The 16,002-nt window shown below is 48.9% G+C and overlaps 1 protein-coding gene across 7 annotated transcripts in view; it reads left to right on the forward strand.

Annotated features, from left to right (window-relative positions):
• The window catches only part of tio (zinc finger domain-containing protein tiptop), a 90,334-nt gene that overhangs the window by 51,127 nt on the left and 23,205 nt on the right, over positions 1-16,002 (forward strand). For 4 of the 7 annotated variants that reach the window (XM_069125128.1, XM_069125127.1, XM_069125126.1 and 1 more), the window contains one exon: positions 3,925-4,056. The exons of 2 other annotated variants lie outside the window; for them this stretch is intronic. In XM_069125128.1, coding sequence (XP_068981229.1) covers positions 3,990-4,056 — 67 coding nt within the window. In that variant the 5' untranslated portion in view covers positions 3,925-3,989. Of the gene's footprint in view, positions 1-3,924; positions 4,057-10,346; positions 10,463-16,002 lie in introns of those variants that run through there. One more of the 7 variants, XM_069125131.1, reaches the window with a different exon arrangement.

The raw sequence follows: 16,002 nt of genomic DNA on the forward strand, positions 1-16,002 counted from the left end.
GGCGTTTTATAAATGTCGCGGAGCAATAAAGACGCTCGATGGATTAGCCGTGAGCCTGGCATTCCAAAGGCAACGGATTCTATTCTGGTGATTTGAAACCAGGCACGCGCGTCCAATGAATCAATCGAAGCCTCGCTTTTTTCTCTCCTGTCTCCTGTCTCGTGCCTCGGCCTCTTCTATCTCTTCCGATACCTTTATAGTTGGCGAACGACGGACGTTTCCACGTCGGACACGTTCGATTCTCGAGATTCGTCCAATCTACGAATACGCTTCGTCGCGCGCCTTCCTTCAGCTTCGCTCTTTTACGGTGCAACAGAAGTGCGGGCTGGTCGCCCTTTTTCCACCGGAGTCGAATCCCTCCCCGGTGAACCTCCGTCGCTCTCTTTCTTCGGCGACGCCGTGACACGAACACGCGGTATCCCCGCTGTTCCAAGAATTCACGTACGCGTCATAAATAGTGGCCTGCTCGCACTCTGCCGCCTCCACTCTTCCCCTTCTCATCCCTCCGCTTCGATTTCTCGCACGTTTCGACGTTTTCCAATATTCCAAACTGCACCGATTCCATCTGGGGTCCCTCCGAAGCTTCTTCAACGTCGCCCTCTTTTCCTGTCTCTTCTTTGCCATTCGCCCACCCCCTAGCGTTTCTCCGCAACCTCGCGAGTATCGACCGCGAGTATCGTAACCGCCACTTTTCGAATTCCACGTTCCTTTCGTCAAAAGGACGAATCGATGACACGGCAGCATGTCAAACGTTTGTTGCATCAGGAATCCGTGTGTGAGTGTGTGTGTGTGTAATACGTATCTATTACGACTTTCGTATTATACGCGTTGGTCAGTGGATAGTTCTCCAAACGATCGTATATCGAGAAGAACGATGGTTGGGATTGATGCAGAAAAGCGATCTTTTCCTTCCGCGTTATTACAGTGGTCACGAAGTGTTATCGAAGAAGGAGCGACGAAGTAACAGTTGTGTGTAGGGACTTAGGAATATTTATTAGATGCTCTTGCACGTTTATGCGGTACTCGCGAATGTATTTGAACACGTCTCGTAGGAAATCACCAAGAAGATGTTAGAAATCATAGCGGGATCTTTCGCGCGTTCCAATTTAATCGCGTACTTCAACTTTTAAAAATATCGTATTAACTTAAGGAAATATATCGAGCTTTTTACAATAGCAAACAGCAATTGATTATGCACCTGAAAGCAGTGAAAAGAATTCGTGCAATCGTACCTACGTCCTATTCGTTCTTGCCCACGAGTTGTAACCAACTTTTGCCGATGAACTTTTGAAGACAAAACACACGGAACGATCGTCTTCCATTTCGAAGCCTGTAAACGTCTTGCAGTAGTATGGTAGTTGTCAATGTTTTCCAAAATTGTTGAAAATCTTCCTTGATCTCCTCACATAATTTTATTTACTATTATTATTGTCATTATTATTTACTAACGAACGTTAGCCCTGTAACACAACAAGGGAAACTAAATGTACAAGTTACAAAGTTACAAAGCTATAAAGTTGCGGAGGTTATGTTGCGAGTGAAACAAAACAAAACAGGAATATGTAGTTAAATATAGTCACATTGTAAATAATTAAAATAATTGCAAACACCAAACGTGGGAAGTTGCGAAAGGATGCGGAAAAGAGATCGACTCGATCCGATAATGCGTTAGCATGTGTACATAGCCTGATAATCGTGTCCCCGTTTCTGTATTTATTTATCTATCTATTTATTTAAACGGAATATAACGATAAACCTGTAAACTTTGACGTATAAGACAACACGACAGGGGAAGGCTAAAGCAACGAATTTCTGAAACGCGCGTGCATCTCGCTGATGACGAAAGTGACTGCGCATCTAAAAATCGAGTCGGATGAGTAACGCTGATTCTTTGAAAGACGCACCGATCCGTCTTGTCGAATGGAATTGGCGCCAAACGTTTTACGAGCATGCGCGCCACGTTTTAGCGTCCTCGGCGTGGGTTTGTTGTGCGTCGACCTTTACCTAACGGCTCTCTCGGAGTCGCAGCGAGCTCCCTTAGCTCCTCTCCGCTCCCTTGGCCTCCCTTCTGTAACTACCGCCGCGCAGCCACCCCCGTCGCCAACCCTGACCTGATTTATGGGATTCTCCAAGTGTCTACCCTGCCGACGCGCGTTTTCGAGCCTCCCTCCCAACTCTCTCCCTTCCGCTTTCCCTCCTGTCTGTACGCGCAGACAGCTGGCTAGCATTTTCACGAACGCGCGTTTCCTCTTCTCCACGCGTTCCGATCCTTCTCCACCTTATCACGCTTTTTACGAATCGACTTCGATTTTTGCTCCATTCCTCCTAGTTTTACTCATTTGTTCCCTTATTCTTCAACTGCTCGCGCGTTTTCTTCGTTTCTCTTTAGCTTTTTCTTCCAGAATTTGTCTTCGTCGCTGGACTCGGTTAGAGATCGAGCGGAAAAAAAGCTATCGGAATATTAATCGCGATCTATACGTGGCGTTGAACGATCTTCGAACGAACGCGATACCGTCCCCCTGGCACCCCTGTTCGAAACGCCTTTCTCCTCTCTCTCCGTTTGCCCGCTAGATATGGCCGAGTAATATACGAGCACTGCATCTGTTCCCCGTGTGACGCAACGTCCTGCCATAGATCACGCTCAGGCTTTTAGAGAGTGAAGGCTGTTAAGAAAAGCGCGACGAGGACGGCGCGCGGACGCTGTACAACGAAGAATAAGAGGGACGAGGACGAAAGGATGGAGGGGCAGGCAGGGAGGGAGAGAGAAACGGAGTAAGGTTGAACGAAAGAGCATCGGAGATCCCTGTTACGGCCGAGAGAAACAGGAAAGCGAGAGAGGGAAAGCGTGGGACAAGGAGGGGCAAAGGGGCTGACAGGGTGACGTACTGTTGCCGTTAAACTCGGCAACAGACTACGACGTAAAGAGGAGTAGCTGCGAGTTCGCGACCGTTTCTCTCTAGAACGTCGCGACACGGAAAAACAGACAAAGACTCTCTCCTTTCGTCTCTCCTTTTTATCGATTAACGATCAACGATTCGGAGCCAACGAATACGTAGACAGATATCGTTCGTTTGAAATTCGACGCGACGAGAAGCGCGTTTCGATCCGGTTCGGTTCAATTCGAGAAGCTCGACGGTTATTCGCGGTGTTTCGCGACGAACGAGAAATGCGACGAGAGAAAGAAAAAGAGAGAGTAAGAGAGAGAGAGAGAGAGAGAGAGAGAGACCAAGAGAAACGAAAGGGAACGCGATGGTAGCCCGGCGATACGCCGAGAAGCCGTCGCGCCGCGCCGCACGACGAACAAACCATTCAGCCGAGATATACGAGCGAGAGTTTGTTCGCGCTTATGGCCTGCGTCTGGAAAGAGGGTGGTGTGGGCGGAGGTGGGATACGGGGGGTGCGTGAAGGGAAGAGAGCTCGGTTGCCGCTTTATCGGAGCACCCTTATGCCTATTATGCCTCCTCATCCCCCGATGGTAGCGGTTTAACGCGGCCATCCCCTTGCCGCGCTAGTCGTTTGGTCGGTCACGACGCGCTGCCGAGTACGGCCGAGTACGAACGAACGGAGTCGAGTAGCGGCGACGACGGCCGACGAGTACCGAGGTCGGGCGACGGCGGGTGACGCGGCGTGGCGCGGCGCGCGAATTAAAACGCCTCATAAATATCTGAAACAAAGGCGGCCGCTTTCGAGGGCGTACGGTGGAAAGATATACGGCCGGTTAGGATGGCTGGTAACGGGTGGATAAGAGAAGGGTCGGGAATTGGTTGTGGTTGCGCGGGGGACGCGATTCGGCCGTTTCGCCCATCGTTCGGAAAAACACAGCCAAAGAGGGTGGAAAATTCTTTTCTTGTATCCGGGCTCGCGTTAAGCGTAGTTTCGTCGACCAACGAATTTTTGTGACCATTCTGACTTTTTCTCTTTCAGGTAAGTAGTGGTCTCCGATCGTTTGAAAAGCGAGCGGCCCGCAGCCGTCGCACCGGACGGGAGACATGCGCAGCAAGCAGCAGCCGAGGCCTTCTTTTCGGTGGCCGCAGCAACGCGGCGATAATCTTACCGGTAAATATCTTAACCCACGCAAACGCACGTAGCGCAGTACGCACGAGCACGCACACGTATTCCCGTTTGCACGCATTTTTATTTTTCCGTAGTAATTGTACGCGCTTCTCCCGCGTTTCCATGTTACTTCTATGCTTTCCATCCTTGTTTGCTAGATTGACAGTCGAACGTCCGTATCGCTGACCTTCGATCGGTATAAAGACAATGCAAACGCGTTAACGAGTACGTATCTACTTGCATGCGTCCTTCTTTCGCTATATCCACGTCTGACTGCATAGCGCGTGAAACTGTCCATCGGCTACAGCTAAATGATTTCCATTTCTTTGCTCTTCCTTTCGCTGCCCTTGATGGTTGATTCATAAGTTACGGCAGGTCGTTGTTAACTTGTTAACCGGAAAACACGAGTCAAGTCGCCGTCCTTGCTTTATTTTTATTGGAAATAAATTATGCTTTTCGAGATTTTCTACTCGATTTATCGGCTCTTAATTCCCCGATTACAGCAGAATCCGGTTAGCAGGTTAAAAAGATAAGTATCGTACGCTGTTATCGCGTAGAGACCGAGTCGAGCGTGTTTCGTTATTCGGACAAGTCGACGTCGAGAAAAAGAACTGTCGAAATGGTAGTTCGCGACGCTGTCGCACAGAGCGTGTGCGTTCTACGTCCGTGCGTGCATTTCGGTGGAGAAATTAGAAATGTCCGGAGAGATTTATTGCCGGTTGCGCTGCGCGCAATTGTCGCAAGAAACGGGAGACCCTCGTCGCTCGTTTCTATCGAGAATCGGTCCACGGAGCGCAAACCAAAGAAACGGATGATAGTCCTGAAACGAGACTCGTCTTTCGTTCCCAATGTAAACGCGGCGCGCGTTCTTGCCGCTGATTTACGATACCTCGAACGCGCATAGTTATCCAACGAAACGCTTTGATGGGAAATCGTTGTCCGTTCGATGCGATAACGTATATCCATGTTCGTTCGAACCTCGCGCGATAATCGGGCCCGAGTGCGACAACGCGGTCAGACGCAGGCGGCTGCATCGGTGCTTTCGCTTCGGTCGAGAACGGAAGTCGCCGCTTGAGATCTACGACGTCGATGGATGGATGACTGGGATGGTCGATGTTCGGTTACGATCGTCGATCACGAGGATCGATACGAAAACGGTCGAGAAACGAAATTAGGAAGATGTCGCGATCGGTTCGGCTTTCACGGGGCTTTCGATGCGATTATCTGGCTGATTAATCCGAAAATATAGACACACGCTAATTATTCGATCGCAGATATTTACGCGGTCGACTTTTTATAAACGCAACAGAGGCGACCTGATCGGATAAACGTACAGATACGGTGCCGCATTGTGGACGCTGAAGCGACTACTGCTGTGCATATTCTTCGCCCTTACCCACTTCAACCTGGGACACCGTGTTAATTCGCATACGGAACAGGTGGCAGGAAAAGGGGGCAGACGGGTCTCGTGCCTCGAACACAGAAGATTGCGACGAAAGCTAGTTCGTGCAAGAAGAGGTTTGATGGCGAGCGCGTTCTAGAACCTTGGATGACGCTCGAGACAGGGCAGAGATATCGAACGATCGCGTCGCTCGAAAGCGGATAACCGACGCGGATAAAGTACAAGTCCGCGTGCGTGTGCCGGACAAACGGGGTCGTCGAGGGACACGCGACTCCTCTCTCCAATAGCCTCTAGCAGGGAATCGTGCCGGTCTCGGCGATAACCCTCGAATGACGTGACAAGCGAAATCCTGTATCCACGGTCCGGCTGGCGCGGGATATCGGCGGACGTCTAAATGAACCGTTGTACCTTCTGCTTTGATTTCAAAGAGCGGATCCCTAACAGCGGAGGAATATTCATTTAAATATCTGTCGATACTCGAGTCCGACGCGAGGGTTGCACCGATGTCAGCGCCGGACTTATGTGCCCTCCGCGTTCTCCGTTCCCTCTTCCACCTTTTCCCTCCTTTCCTCCTGCACCCGCTGCCTCTTTCACCCTTCGCCCCTGCTCTCTTTCTCCACCTCTCTCCCATTCCAATCCCGTCCCCGTATCCATCCCCGTCCTCTTCTACGGCCGCACGCGTACCTACCTGTCTACCTGCCCGCGTTATATGTATCTATACACGCCCACCAGTCGACGTCTGATCTCTGTCGCGGATACGTTCAATCCCGCACTTTGTTCGTCGCCAGTCCAATTCTATACGATCTGTTGGTTACTTCCTCTCCAGTGTCTTCTTTCGTCGCTTCTTTTCCTTTTTCACGCCTCTTTTTCTCCCCTACTTTCCTTCGTTCTTTCTCCAATACGATCTCGGTCTTTCCCTTCGATATTTTATATATCGTACGCGTTTACTTATGGGATAAACCTATTGCTACATAAAAGCGTACATCGAAATTTCAATCAGTTAGTTGTGCAGAAATTCTCCAATTTTTTAAATTATGTGCTTCTACGATAGTCGTTAAAAGAAGACAACTTCTTCGTATACACCGAACTAGTTCGGATAACTTGGATCGTCAGTCGATAGATTATGCTCTACTGCGAACAACTGCGAGCAACGTTGTCGTCGATTGCATTCGCGGAGCGTAACCTCCCTTACAGTATCCATAGTATCTCGAAGGAAATTATAAGAATCGTAGCTTGAAATTATCGTTTGTTCTTCTTGTTTTTTTATTTCATTTTGACGCACTCGTGTGCGCAATACCGAAGAACCTACGTCGGTTAAATAAATAAATAGATAAAAGATACCACGTAGGAGGAAGAAACACGCTGTTCTTATTTCTTCGACTTTTCCTTAGGATTATCGTTTTGCCTCGGTTCCCCTTCCAATCCTCTTTTTCTTTCCGTTCTACTTTCGGATTCTCCACTTTCGTCGGTTCTTCCTCTCTCGCTTTTTCCTCTCGATTTTCCTCGCTCACTCGCGGTTTTCAAGCTTCTTCGCGATTCCCTTTACGATTTCGCGCTTTACGAGCACCGTTTTCTAAGGCGAACGCGTGCAAAGCAAAGGAAAAGTAGCGACGAAAGTAAAGAGAAAATCGAGCGGAACGACTCGGGGACGATCTTCGCGCGATAGCAAACACCTTTCCGGTAGCCGTAGGTGGGTGGCGGTGAACCGAAACGGTTAGCGCATCGACGAGGTAGATAGAGACGAACGGGCGGCGGTAGAACGAGAAAGGACCGCCAGGGGGTGTGGAAAGGAGCACTTTGCGTGTGTCGTTTAAGAGAAGCTTAATGCCGCCGTAAAACGCGCTAACGACCGACTCTCAGCCCTTCTTCGTCTTTCACGAGCTATCGTCGTTCTTTAGCTTCCGAAACTGTATTCCCTCTAGCGAAACACTCTGCATCGTCGACGTTGGTTCCCATCTACGAACAGATTTAACATTCCTTTTATGCATCAGAAATCACATGGCCACTCGATCGTCGCGATTTCCGTTACGTGACGGAACAATTAAACACGTTGCGGACGAACGAGTTTCCTCGTACGTTTCACCAGAGAAACACTCTGCGCGATTTCCATTTTCCTACTTCTTTGTATCAGATACTAGTTGCGCCGTTAAGACTCGAACTTTCTTCTACAATATTTCGCCAATCGATAATATTATAATATTATTAATTTTAGAACAGCTGAAAATAAAAATGGTCGTTGCAGCGCAACAGTACGATCATAAAGTCATCGAGTCATCGGAAATAGTCCAAGGAATAGACAATCGTTTACAACCAAGGAAAACTCAACGACGCGGAGCTTTTTCGAATCGGCGTATCTTTTTCCCTTTCACGAAACGCGGGCTTTTTTATTATTTTATTAGCCGCGAATCGTTAATCGGCTATTCGAAAGTCGCGTTCCTTCTTCGATTACTCGGTCTCTCCACCCCGTCCATCTCGAGAAAATGCAAATCAGGAAGTCGGAGCGTCCATCCCCAGCAACTTTCTACCATCGGTCTATCATGATAGAACTTTGACGAATAAATACGCATCTTTCTACGAATCTACATAATATGGTTAGCTTGGTTTTTTTCCGACCTCTGGTTACCCCTGAAAGAGACTCGACCGCGTTAAGTCGCAGCTCGAGGCAGTCGAGTAAGAGATCGCGCGATCTCTCGTTCCGCGACTATCGAATTTTTCTTTTATTTTATTTTTCGGGAAAATAAAAAAAACATACCGTCGTTAATTTTCAGTCGATACATTTGAAACTGTTTCAACGATACGTTCGTCGTGTTACGTAATCGCCGTAAGTGTTTTCGTAATTATATCACCAAGTAACTGCGTTTAACGAAACGATAAAATTGCGAAACCGGAGCAGCAGTTGCTTTTGTAAAAGCACTTAATTCTCTTCGACTAGCGACACGTAAAATTTCGCTAATAATATTAGTCCAATTGCGCAACACAGCCCTGGCACTTGCTACGTGTGCGTTGCTCTCGCCGCGGGTGTCGTTCGCTCGCGTCGCGTCTAATTGATCCGAATCGACGCGCCTTCGATACGTCATCTTCGATTAGAAAACTGGGAGAAGAGGAAAGAGGACGGACGACTGGCGGAAGGAAGGGCGGAAGAAGCAACTGTACTCCCCGAGGGTAGCGCGCCGTATATTGCCGCCCTCTCGACAGTTTCTCCCTTCGCATTTCCGCGGGTAGTCCTACTAGCAGCATTTTAATCCAGCGAACCGACGTCACTCCACCGCCCCGAATAATCAGCCTGAAATTCGTTGCGAGCGTAGGCAGGCGAATTGTCGCGAAACGCAACAAAAGAACGAGATATTAGTCGGCTGCGGCTGTGCGGCTACGGCTGCTGGCCAAACTGTACGCTCGGGAACCGTCGCGTCGCGACCAGGGAGAAAAGTACGAGCGACTATACGGGGACCTGCGAGGGCTGACATCGTCGACCGCAGTTGAATTCATCCTTCCGGGCTTGGCGGCGACGACCACCAAGCGCAGAACGCGATTACGATCGCGCCAAGGATAACAAAGACGACGTGGAATATCGTAGACAAATACATAATTAGACCACGCGTTGGAGGAACTGGATGGCCTTGTACCTTGCCGTGACGATCCGCGCGCTCGATTATCTGGATCGCGATCTGCCGTTTACCAATCGATTAATAATCTCGTTTTCTAGCTTGTGCGTTTGCATATACGCCACCGCGGGACGTTGATTAATCGGCAATTTATACCGCGACATAAGAATCGGCATTTTTCTTCTTTTTCAATTACGCCTCGTCGTATCTGGCGAAATGTCCAGGTTGAAAATTAATCAGAAACGGAGAACGGGTTTCGCGGCGATTAAAACCGTTTCGAACTGTGAGCGCATTCCGTCTACCTAATACCGGTTCAACGAAAGTTCGATCGTAGACAGAGATCGTTCCGTAACGGAAAAAGGAAATGGAGAGAAAAAAGCAAAAGAAAAAGAAAAAGAAAATGACGAGAATCCGGTGTACTTACTTACTTACTTACTTACTTACTTACTTGCATACAGTGTAGCACCGGTGCAACGTAAAATCGAACGAGAGTAAAACGTCGACGCGGCCAAGTGGAGTCGGTGTGAGACGCGTTGGTGCATCGATGTGTTGTTGGTTGGTTTGGCTCGAAGAAGCGGTAGGAGCGAGCGGTACACGGGAGTGTAAGGAGAGCGGAATGAATCGCTGCCACTCAAGGAGCAACAGACGGACGTGCCGGACGGGCTGACAAGGCCGTGCTCGTTCCTCGCTCGTAGCTCGCCGATGCGATGCCGCGCGCCACTGAAACGCCATCCGCGCGTACGCTTCCAACCAACCGCGTCGATATAACTGTCCACTACCGATAACTACGACGAGTTACGGTTGCTAAGCGCGCCTTCGTTCCCGAGATCGCGTCCAAAGAAGTCGCCTGTCTCTCCTGGTTCTTCGACTCTTCGGGCTCTCTGACTTTTCGTCTTCGTCGCGTCTCACCGATCCTCCTCCTCGCCTCCTTCCTGCCTCCTTCACACCGTCGATCCTCTCACACGTTCGTCGAGCTCGCGACGAACACCGTGATGCGCCGCGTACATTCGGTCGTCCATCTATCTGCGTGTCTCTCGTACATAACGCCTATGCCACGGTTCTTGGATGCGGCTTAATTATAATACGGAGATATTTATTGCCACGCGTATCGTCTATTTCCGTCGACGACCGTAGGAGGACCGGGCGAAACCGGGTAAGCGATATCGCGAAAGCGACCCGACTGGCTTCGTGATTCGCCGAGGATCGACGAGTCGATGTTTGCATGACGTGAACGGACGAGAAGTACGCTGGTGTTCGGTTTAATAGACGCGTTTTCACCCTTCTCACAGTGGGCGCACAGTTGTTCTCACCAAGATTTGGATCTGCTTCCATGGAGTGGGCCTCGACCTTATCTGCAAACCGTGATCCACGTACCTTCGGTTGGATGGTTAAGAATCATAATGATGTAAGTCAGTTCATTGCTAGTTATCATAAAATACTGTTCTGCGATTAATGATACAAAGAGTTCCTTATATTCCGTCGAGTCACAACGACGTGTCACGGCAGACAATAAATTAATCGATTGATCGATCGTGAAATTACGTGCAACATACCATTTAACATTCGTAATACGCAACTAAATCCAGATTCTCCAAGTCTTAACTTACATCAATATGAAAAATACAATTTTCCTATCTTCGAATCGTAATCGCGCGACTATCCTAGCGAAATCGCTCAAGCTTTACCAACGGAAATTACGACAGACGCCGCTATGTTTCACGAAATTTGTATCGGACGAGTAAGAGATTACAACGAGTGCGCGTTCCCATCAACTTTCGTTCCGGCCACTATCGCGCTTAAAAATATACATAATAATACACGAAAAAAAAAAGAAAAAAAAAAACAGAAGAAAAAATTGAACAGACGGAACTGTTGAGGCAGCCGTGACAGAAGGAGTATGACCAAAGTATCGTTCGGCGAGCGAAGAAAAATTCACGCGGACGACGGGTGAAAGTACAAAACGACTGAAACGAAACGTTGGACGAAACGTCGAGGGAGATTCGCGGAACGAGCGGCAGGAACACGGTCGCGACTCGTGGATCGCGATTCTCGCCGCGAAGTCGCGTGTTCTTTCGCTTGAATTTATGCGAGGGCGAACGATAAGCAGGCGGCGAATAATACGGTCCACAAGCACCTGCCAGCGGGCGGCGCGGTAGCCTCCGGTCGTTCTTAATTCGCCGCGATCGTGGCCGCGGACGACGCTCGATCTCGCTAGATGGTATCGCGGCCACCGATCCCAACCGTGCCTTTCAAACGAACGCACAATAGGCTTTTCGAGCTTCGCGTCAAAAGTATCCAGCTGCTTCTGGTGCCTCTACTTTTCCGGCTTCGCTCTTACATTCACCTACGTCCACCAGATAACAACGATTCGCGACTCACGGCGAATCGGTACACGATCGTTTTCCGTTCGACGCGCTTCCATCGACGTCAATTATTCCGATTACACGCTGTCCGGTTATGCTTGTCGGAATCAATCGCCGCGACATCGCGTCGTAGGAATAAGAAGAAGCCATCGAAGAGACCTCGCTTTCGCCTCTCTCTCGTAGGCGACGCATCGCAATTAATATCCCCGTCGTGACGACCTCGATCCGTCTCGATGCACCTGGCTTTCGTCTCGTCCCGCACACTCGGACGACGACTCGAGATGACGGGACTGGAATTAATATTCGGAAACAAGACCACTGGACCCCGCTTGGGTTTCTCGGCTCGATCCCGCCCCGCCCCGTCCTATCCCGGACTGTCCTGTCCCGTGTTTCGTCCGCGACGTGGTTCGCCACACATCACCTACGTACTTTACGTTCCATGTGATTCTCGATGACTCGCCAAACTTTGTCTATGCGTACCTTTTCATCGATAAGTGGTTTCAATTCGTCCGTTTATTTACCTTTTTATCGTTGTTAAACGTATCGATAAAATCACGGCCCATTGCTGCTTCATGAAAGTATCGAGAACTTACCGTGGAAAGTTTGTACGCTTTCTATAAGCTTGTGTGCGTTATGTAAAACATTTTTCAGACATTTCATTGCCCACGTAACGAAAGGTACGTGTTTCGTAAAAAATCCTGAAATTCGTATCCACCGAATATCGAGGCTTATTAACGCAATGGATAATCGATCGTTTAATTGAATATACGACACTGTTAGCCGGCGAAAGAAAATTCGTTGTATTGGAAACAGCCGAAACAGAGTGTGACTTTTTAATTCGTTATACTTCTTGGCATGCCGAGGTGACTCTTAGTTTTTTAAATATTTTTCAGAACGTTCCAACGATCCAGCTGGATCCATTCTCCACAAAAAGATATCGATCTATTTATACCGATATATCGCTTTAGCGTTTAGCGGATACTTTCGTCTTAATTTGTCAAATTTAGACATGAAAAGACAAGGGTGTATACCTGTAACGAATATCTCGGAATTTCTAAACTTAAACTTGATTAACGTAGACGAATACTTTCGTGGACCACTGTACGTGCACACCTGTGTACGTAACACGCGTTTATCTCGCGAATTCTTGCATCTTCGAATCGAGCAACGTTACACAATCGTGGCCGATCTCTCACGAGGCGAATATCGGTAAACGATGCTCCGTACGTTGAGCGCGATGCGTTTCAAAGGCACATAGGTGTCCGTCGTCGAAGTTTAATCGACGTTTAACGCTTGTCTAGATCTGCGGGAAGCTGTAGGACGCGCGCGCTTGTAGAAAGGGGCTCGACGTAGCAGGAAGGAGAAAAGGAGGATAAAGAAAGAGAGAGAGAGAGAGAGAGAGAGAGAGAGACAGAGACAGAGAGAAAGGAGAAGCAAATGGACGCGAAGTGGACGTCCCGTCCGTCCGTCACGTTGCTGCCGTCAGATTATCGTTCCGACACTTTCCGAGTTATTCCGGCCTTGTGCCTTTTCGTTTCGTTCGGTGTTCGCTTCTCTCCTGCAGGAAGAGGAGGATCGATGCTGTCGTTCTTCTGCTTCTCCAGGGTGCTCGTCTTCGGACGACCTCAGCAGACACGCTCCTCCTTAACCGACGTGTTCGTTTCCAACGGAACGAGAGACGGAAGAAGTCGGACCCGGAGACGTCGTTCGCGTAAATGTTGAGTGATCGAGAAAGAGAAAGGGGAAGAGAGACAGAGAGACAGAGAGAGAGAGAGAGAGAGAGTGAGAAGGGGAAAGAAAAAGCGAGATGGTATAAAGAAAAGAGACGAGAAGAGAGGCAAGAGCCAAGAGCCAAGAATCTCGTACCTGCGTATTTGAAGTCCGGTCGACCCGTTTGACCGGTGTCGATCAAATTTCCGAGGACGAGATTATTCAAGGCCGACAACGATCGAGACAAAGCTCCTTTCGCGGCCGTACACCTCTTCCCGACGTCGACTCTTACTTTTTCTGCTCTCTCGCGTTTCCACCCACCTTCGCGCCAATTTCCAAAACTTCTTCTCTCGGCTTCTGACGGCTGTTCTTTAATTTTATCGAGAAAAAGAAAGAAGAGAAAACGGAGCGAGATGCTCGTATTGCTACGAATCTCGCGGAAGTCGCGTGACTGTACAAGAACACAGTGAAATTAATTCAATTAATCGAAATCATCGACGATCGGGTTAAAATACCTATAAATCCTGTAACGTTCACGGCGGATAAATAATAGCGGTACGTTTGAAACATAGAAATTTGCCATATATAGAACAATTTTCGCGATATTTATTTCGGACGAATTAAATGGGAAATTTCGAAAATTTGAATTATACGATCGTAAACAGCGTGTATGGAATCAACGACAAAATAATCACGCGAATATCAAAATTGATCGAAATGACGATGAAAAAACGCGAAGTATATTCGAGAGAAATTTCGGCAACCCGTCAAACATAGCACTACGAATTTCATATCTTAAATGTCATCATAGTTGACCGGTACTCTTCATCGACGAGTTTTACTTTAGGTCGTTCTGGATCGACTCGTATCTTTCTATCTTTAGCAGTTTCTTAGTTTCAGGAAAATTTTCTCAAAACATCGATAGTCTTCCTTTCAGGATGATATAGCTGGGTGATTCTAAACGATATAGAAAACTATATCGTTTAAAAAGAATTGCAGCAGGATTAAAAATATAAAAAAGAGAAAAAAATACATTTCGCACGCATCCACCGCATCAACCGCGAACACTGTAGAGTTAATCGTTTCGCAGAGATCGATGGTTGGCGTTTCGCGATCGATCGTTCGACGTATCGCTAAACGTACATTTTTTTCAGCCACGTTAAACGCCGCTATCCGTCGAACGATTCGCGGTGAACAATCGTTCGATCGCGGCGACAGAGAGAGAACGTGCACGCGAAAATGCGCGCGCGACCTCGTACACGCGCATCATTCAATTAATAATTCAATCATCGTTCCCGATTGGATTACCCTTCGAACGAGGGGAAAAAAAGTCGGGACAAAAATAAATGAGAACAGGCAGAGGAAGGATGCGTGCGACGCGATGCGATGCGACGCGATGCGATGCGACGCGACGCGATGCGATGCGATGCGATGCGATGCGATACGATACGACGCGTTGCGATGAGGCGCGGCGTGGAACGAACCGGCACAGGATGACGTTAAACGCACGCGCCTATACGTTTACCAAATTATTTCAGTTTTGTACGACCTTATCGATCGGCTAAAACTTGAACTGGTTTGGACGCGGTTGTGACACACTCTTGGTCGCGCCCTTGCTGCTCGCCGCCTCGTTCTCGTTCCGTTTTATCTTTACTTTGTACGAATAAAAATCGCTCGGTTCGGTCGGACGCGGTTTTCCAATGGACGATGGGCGATGGACGTTCGTTCGCTGGCGAATGGAGGAAAAATGCTGATAGGCGGTGGTCGCGCGAACCGCGTATCCCGACTGCTAATTATCGGGCGTTAATTGATGCAGCGTCGCGCTCGTTACGCGTCTATCATTAGGCAACGTAAAAGTGTACGCGAACGGAGAACATCAGCGACGCGTATTAAAATGCAAACATTCGACTCGGTTTGGACGGTTTAATGCCTCGTTCGATTCGAGCGCGCCAGCCAGGTAATTAAATCGAATGAAATTACGAACGATTAATGCTCTGGACGCGTCCGTGGGTCACGAATCAGCGCGAAATCACCGAGTACCCGGCAAAAAGTATATTCCGGAAAGAGTTATTTCATTGTCCGCGATCTGAATTTTCCCCTACTCTCTGGTCCCGTATCGTCTGTCGTTCTCTCGTTCACCGACCATCCTGCTAACCGTCCTCTTCGCTCCGTTGACTCTTGGAATTTTCGATTCGTCCGACCCGTTCGCGTTCCGCTTCGTGTTCGTGGATATACTCGCGGAGATGAGAGGCGGGGCGGCCCACGAGAAAGAAACGTACACGCAGGCCGAAAGGCAAAAAAGGAGGCTCGGCGTTATATTTTTGCGGTGTATTACGTTGTACGAACCCGGAGCGGGTTTCATCCCCACCATTCAGCATGGAGGCCATTATCGCGAAATACTGCAGATGCATCCACGCACACGGCGTCGTTTTTGGACATTAGCATAGCCGCGTAGCGTGCACGAACGCGGCCGGCGGTCGCTGTGCGCGTAAGTTAATGCTCGCGCGCGAGAGACCGCCGCGACATTTCCCTGATGAAGTCGAGCAGCGACGCGTAATAAGGGTCGCGAGAGAGACGGTCCGCACCGGCCTGGACGTACGGACGAACGAACGATGATAAAAGGAACAAGAGGAAGAGAGAAAGGGAGAGGGTAGGAAAGGGTTGTGTGCGGTAGTCAGGGCCGGATCTCGTTTCTCGGTGCTTGGACGAATATTTCTCTGTACGAGGAACGTTCGACGCCGGACGACGATACTGTGTCGCAACGATGGAACGAGTACGGTAGGTCGTTCCACGAATAATTTCCTGACGGTCGAGCGAAACGCGAGCCGCTGCAAGGTTGACCGACGATGAGCGCGGAGACGGTGCTGAACGT

The sequence above is a fragment of the Bombus flavifrons genome, chromosome 12 (genome assembly GCF_040668555.2).
Source record: "Bombus flavifrons isolate JBK064 chromosome 12, iyBomFlav1_principal, whole genome shotgun sequence".
Taxonomy (NCBI): domain Eukaryota; kingdom Metazoa; phylum Arthropoda; class Insecta; order Hymenoptera; family Apidae; genus Bombus; species Bombus flavifrons.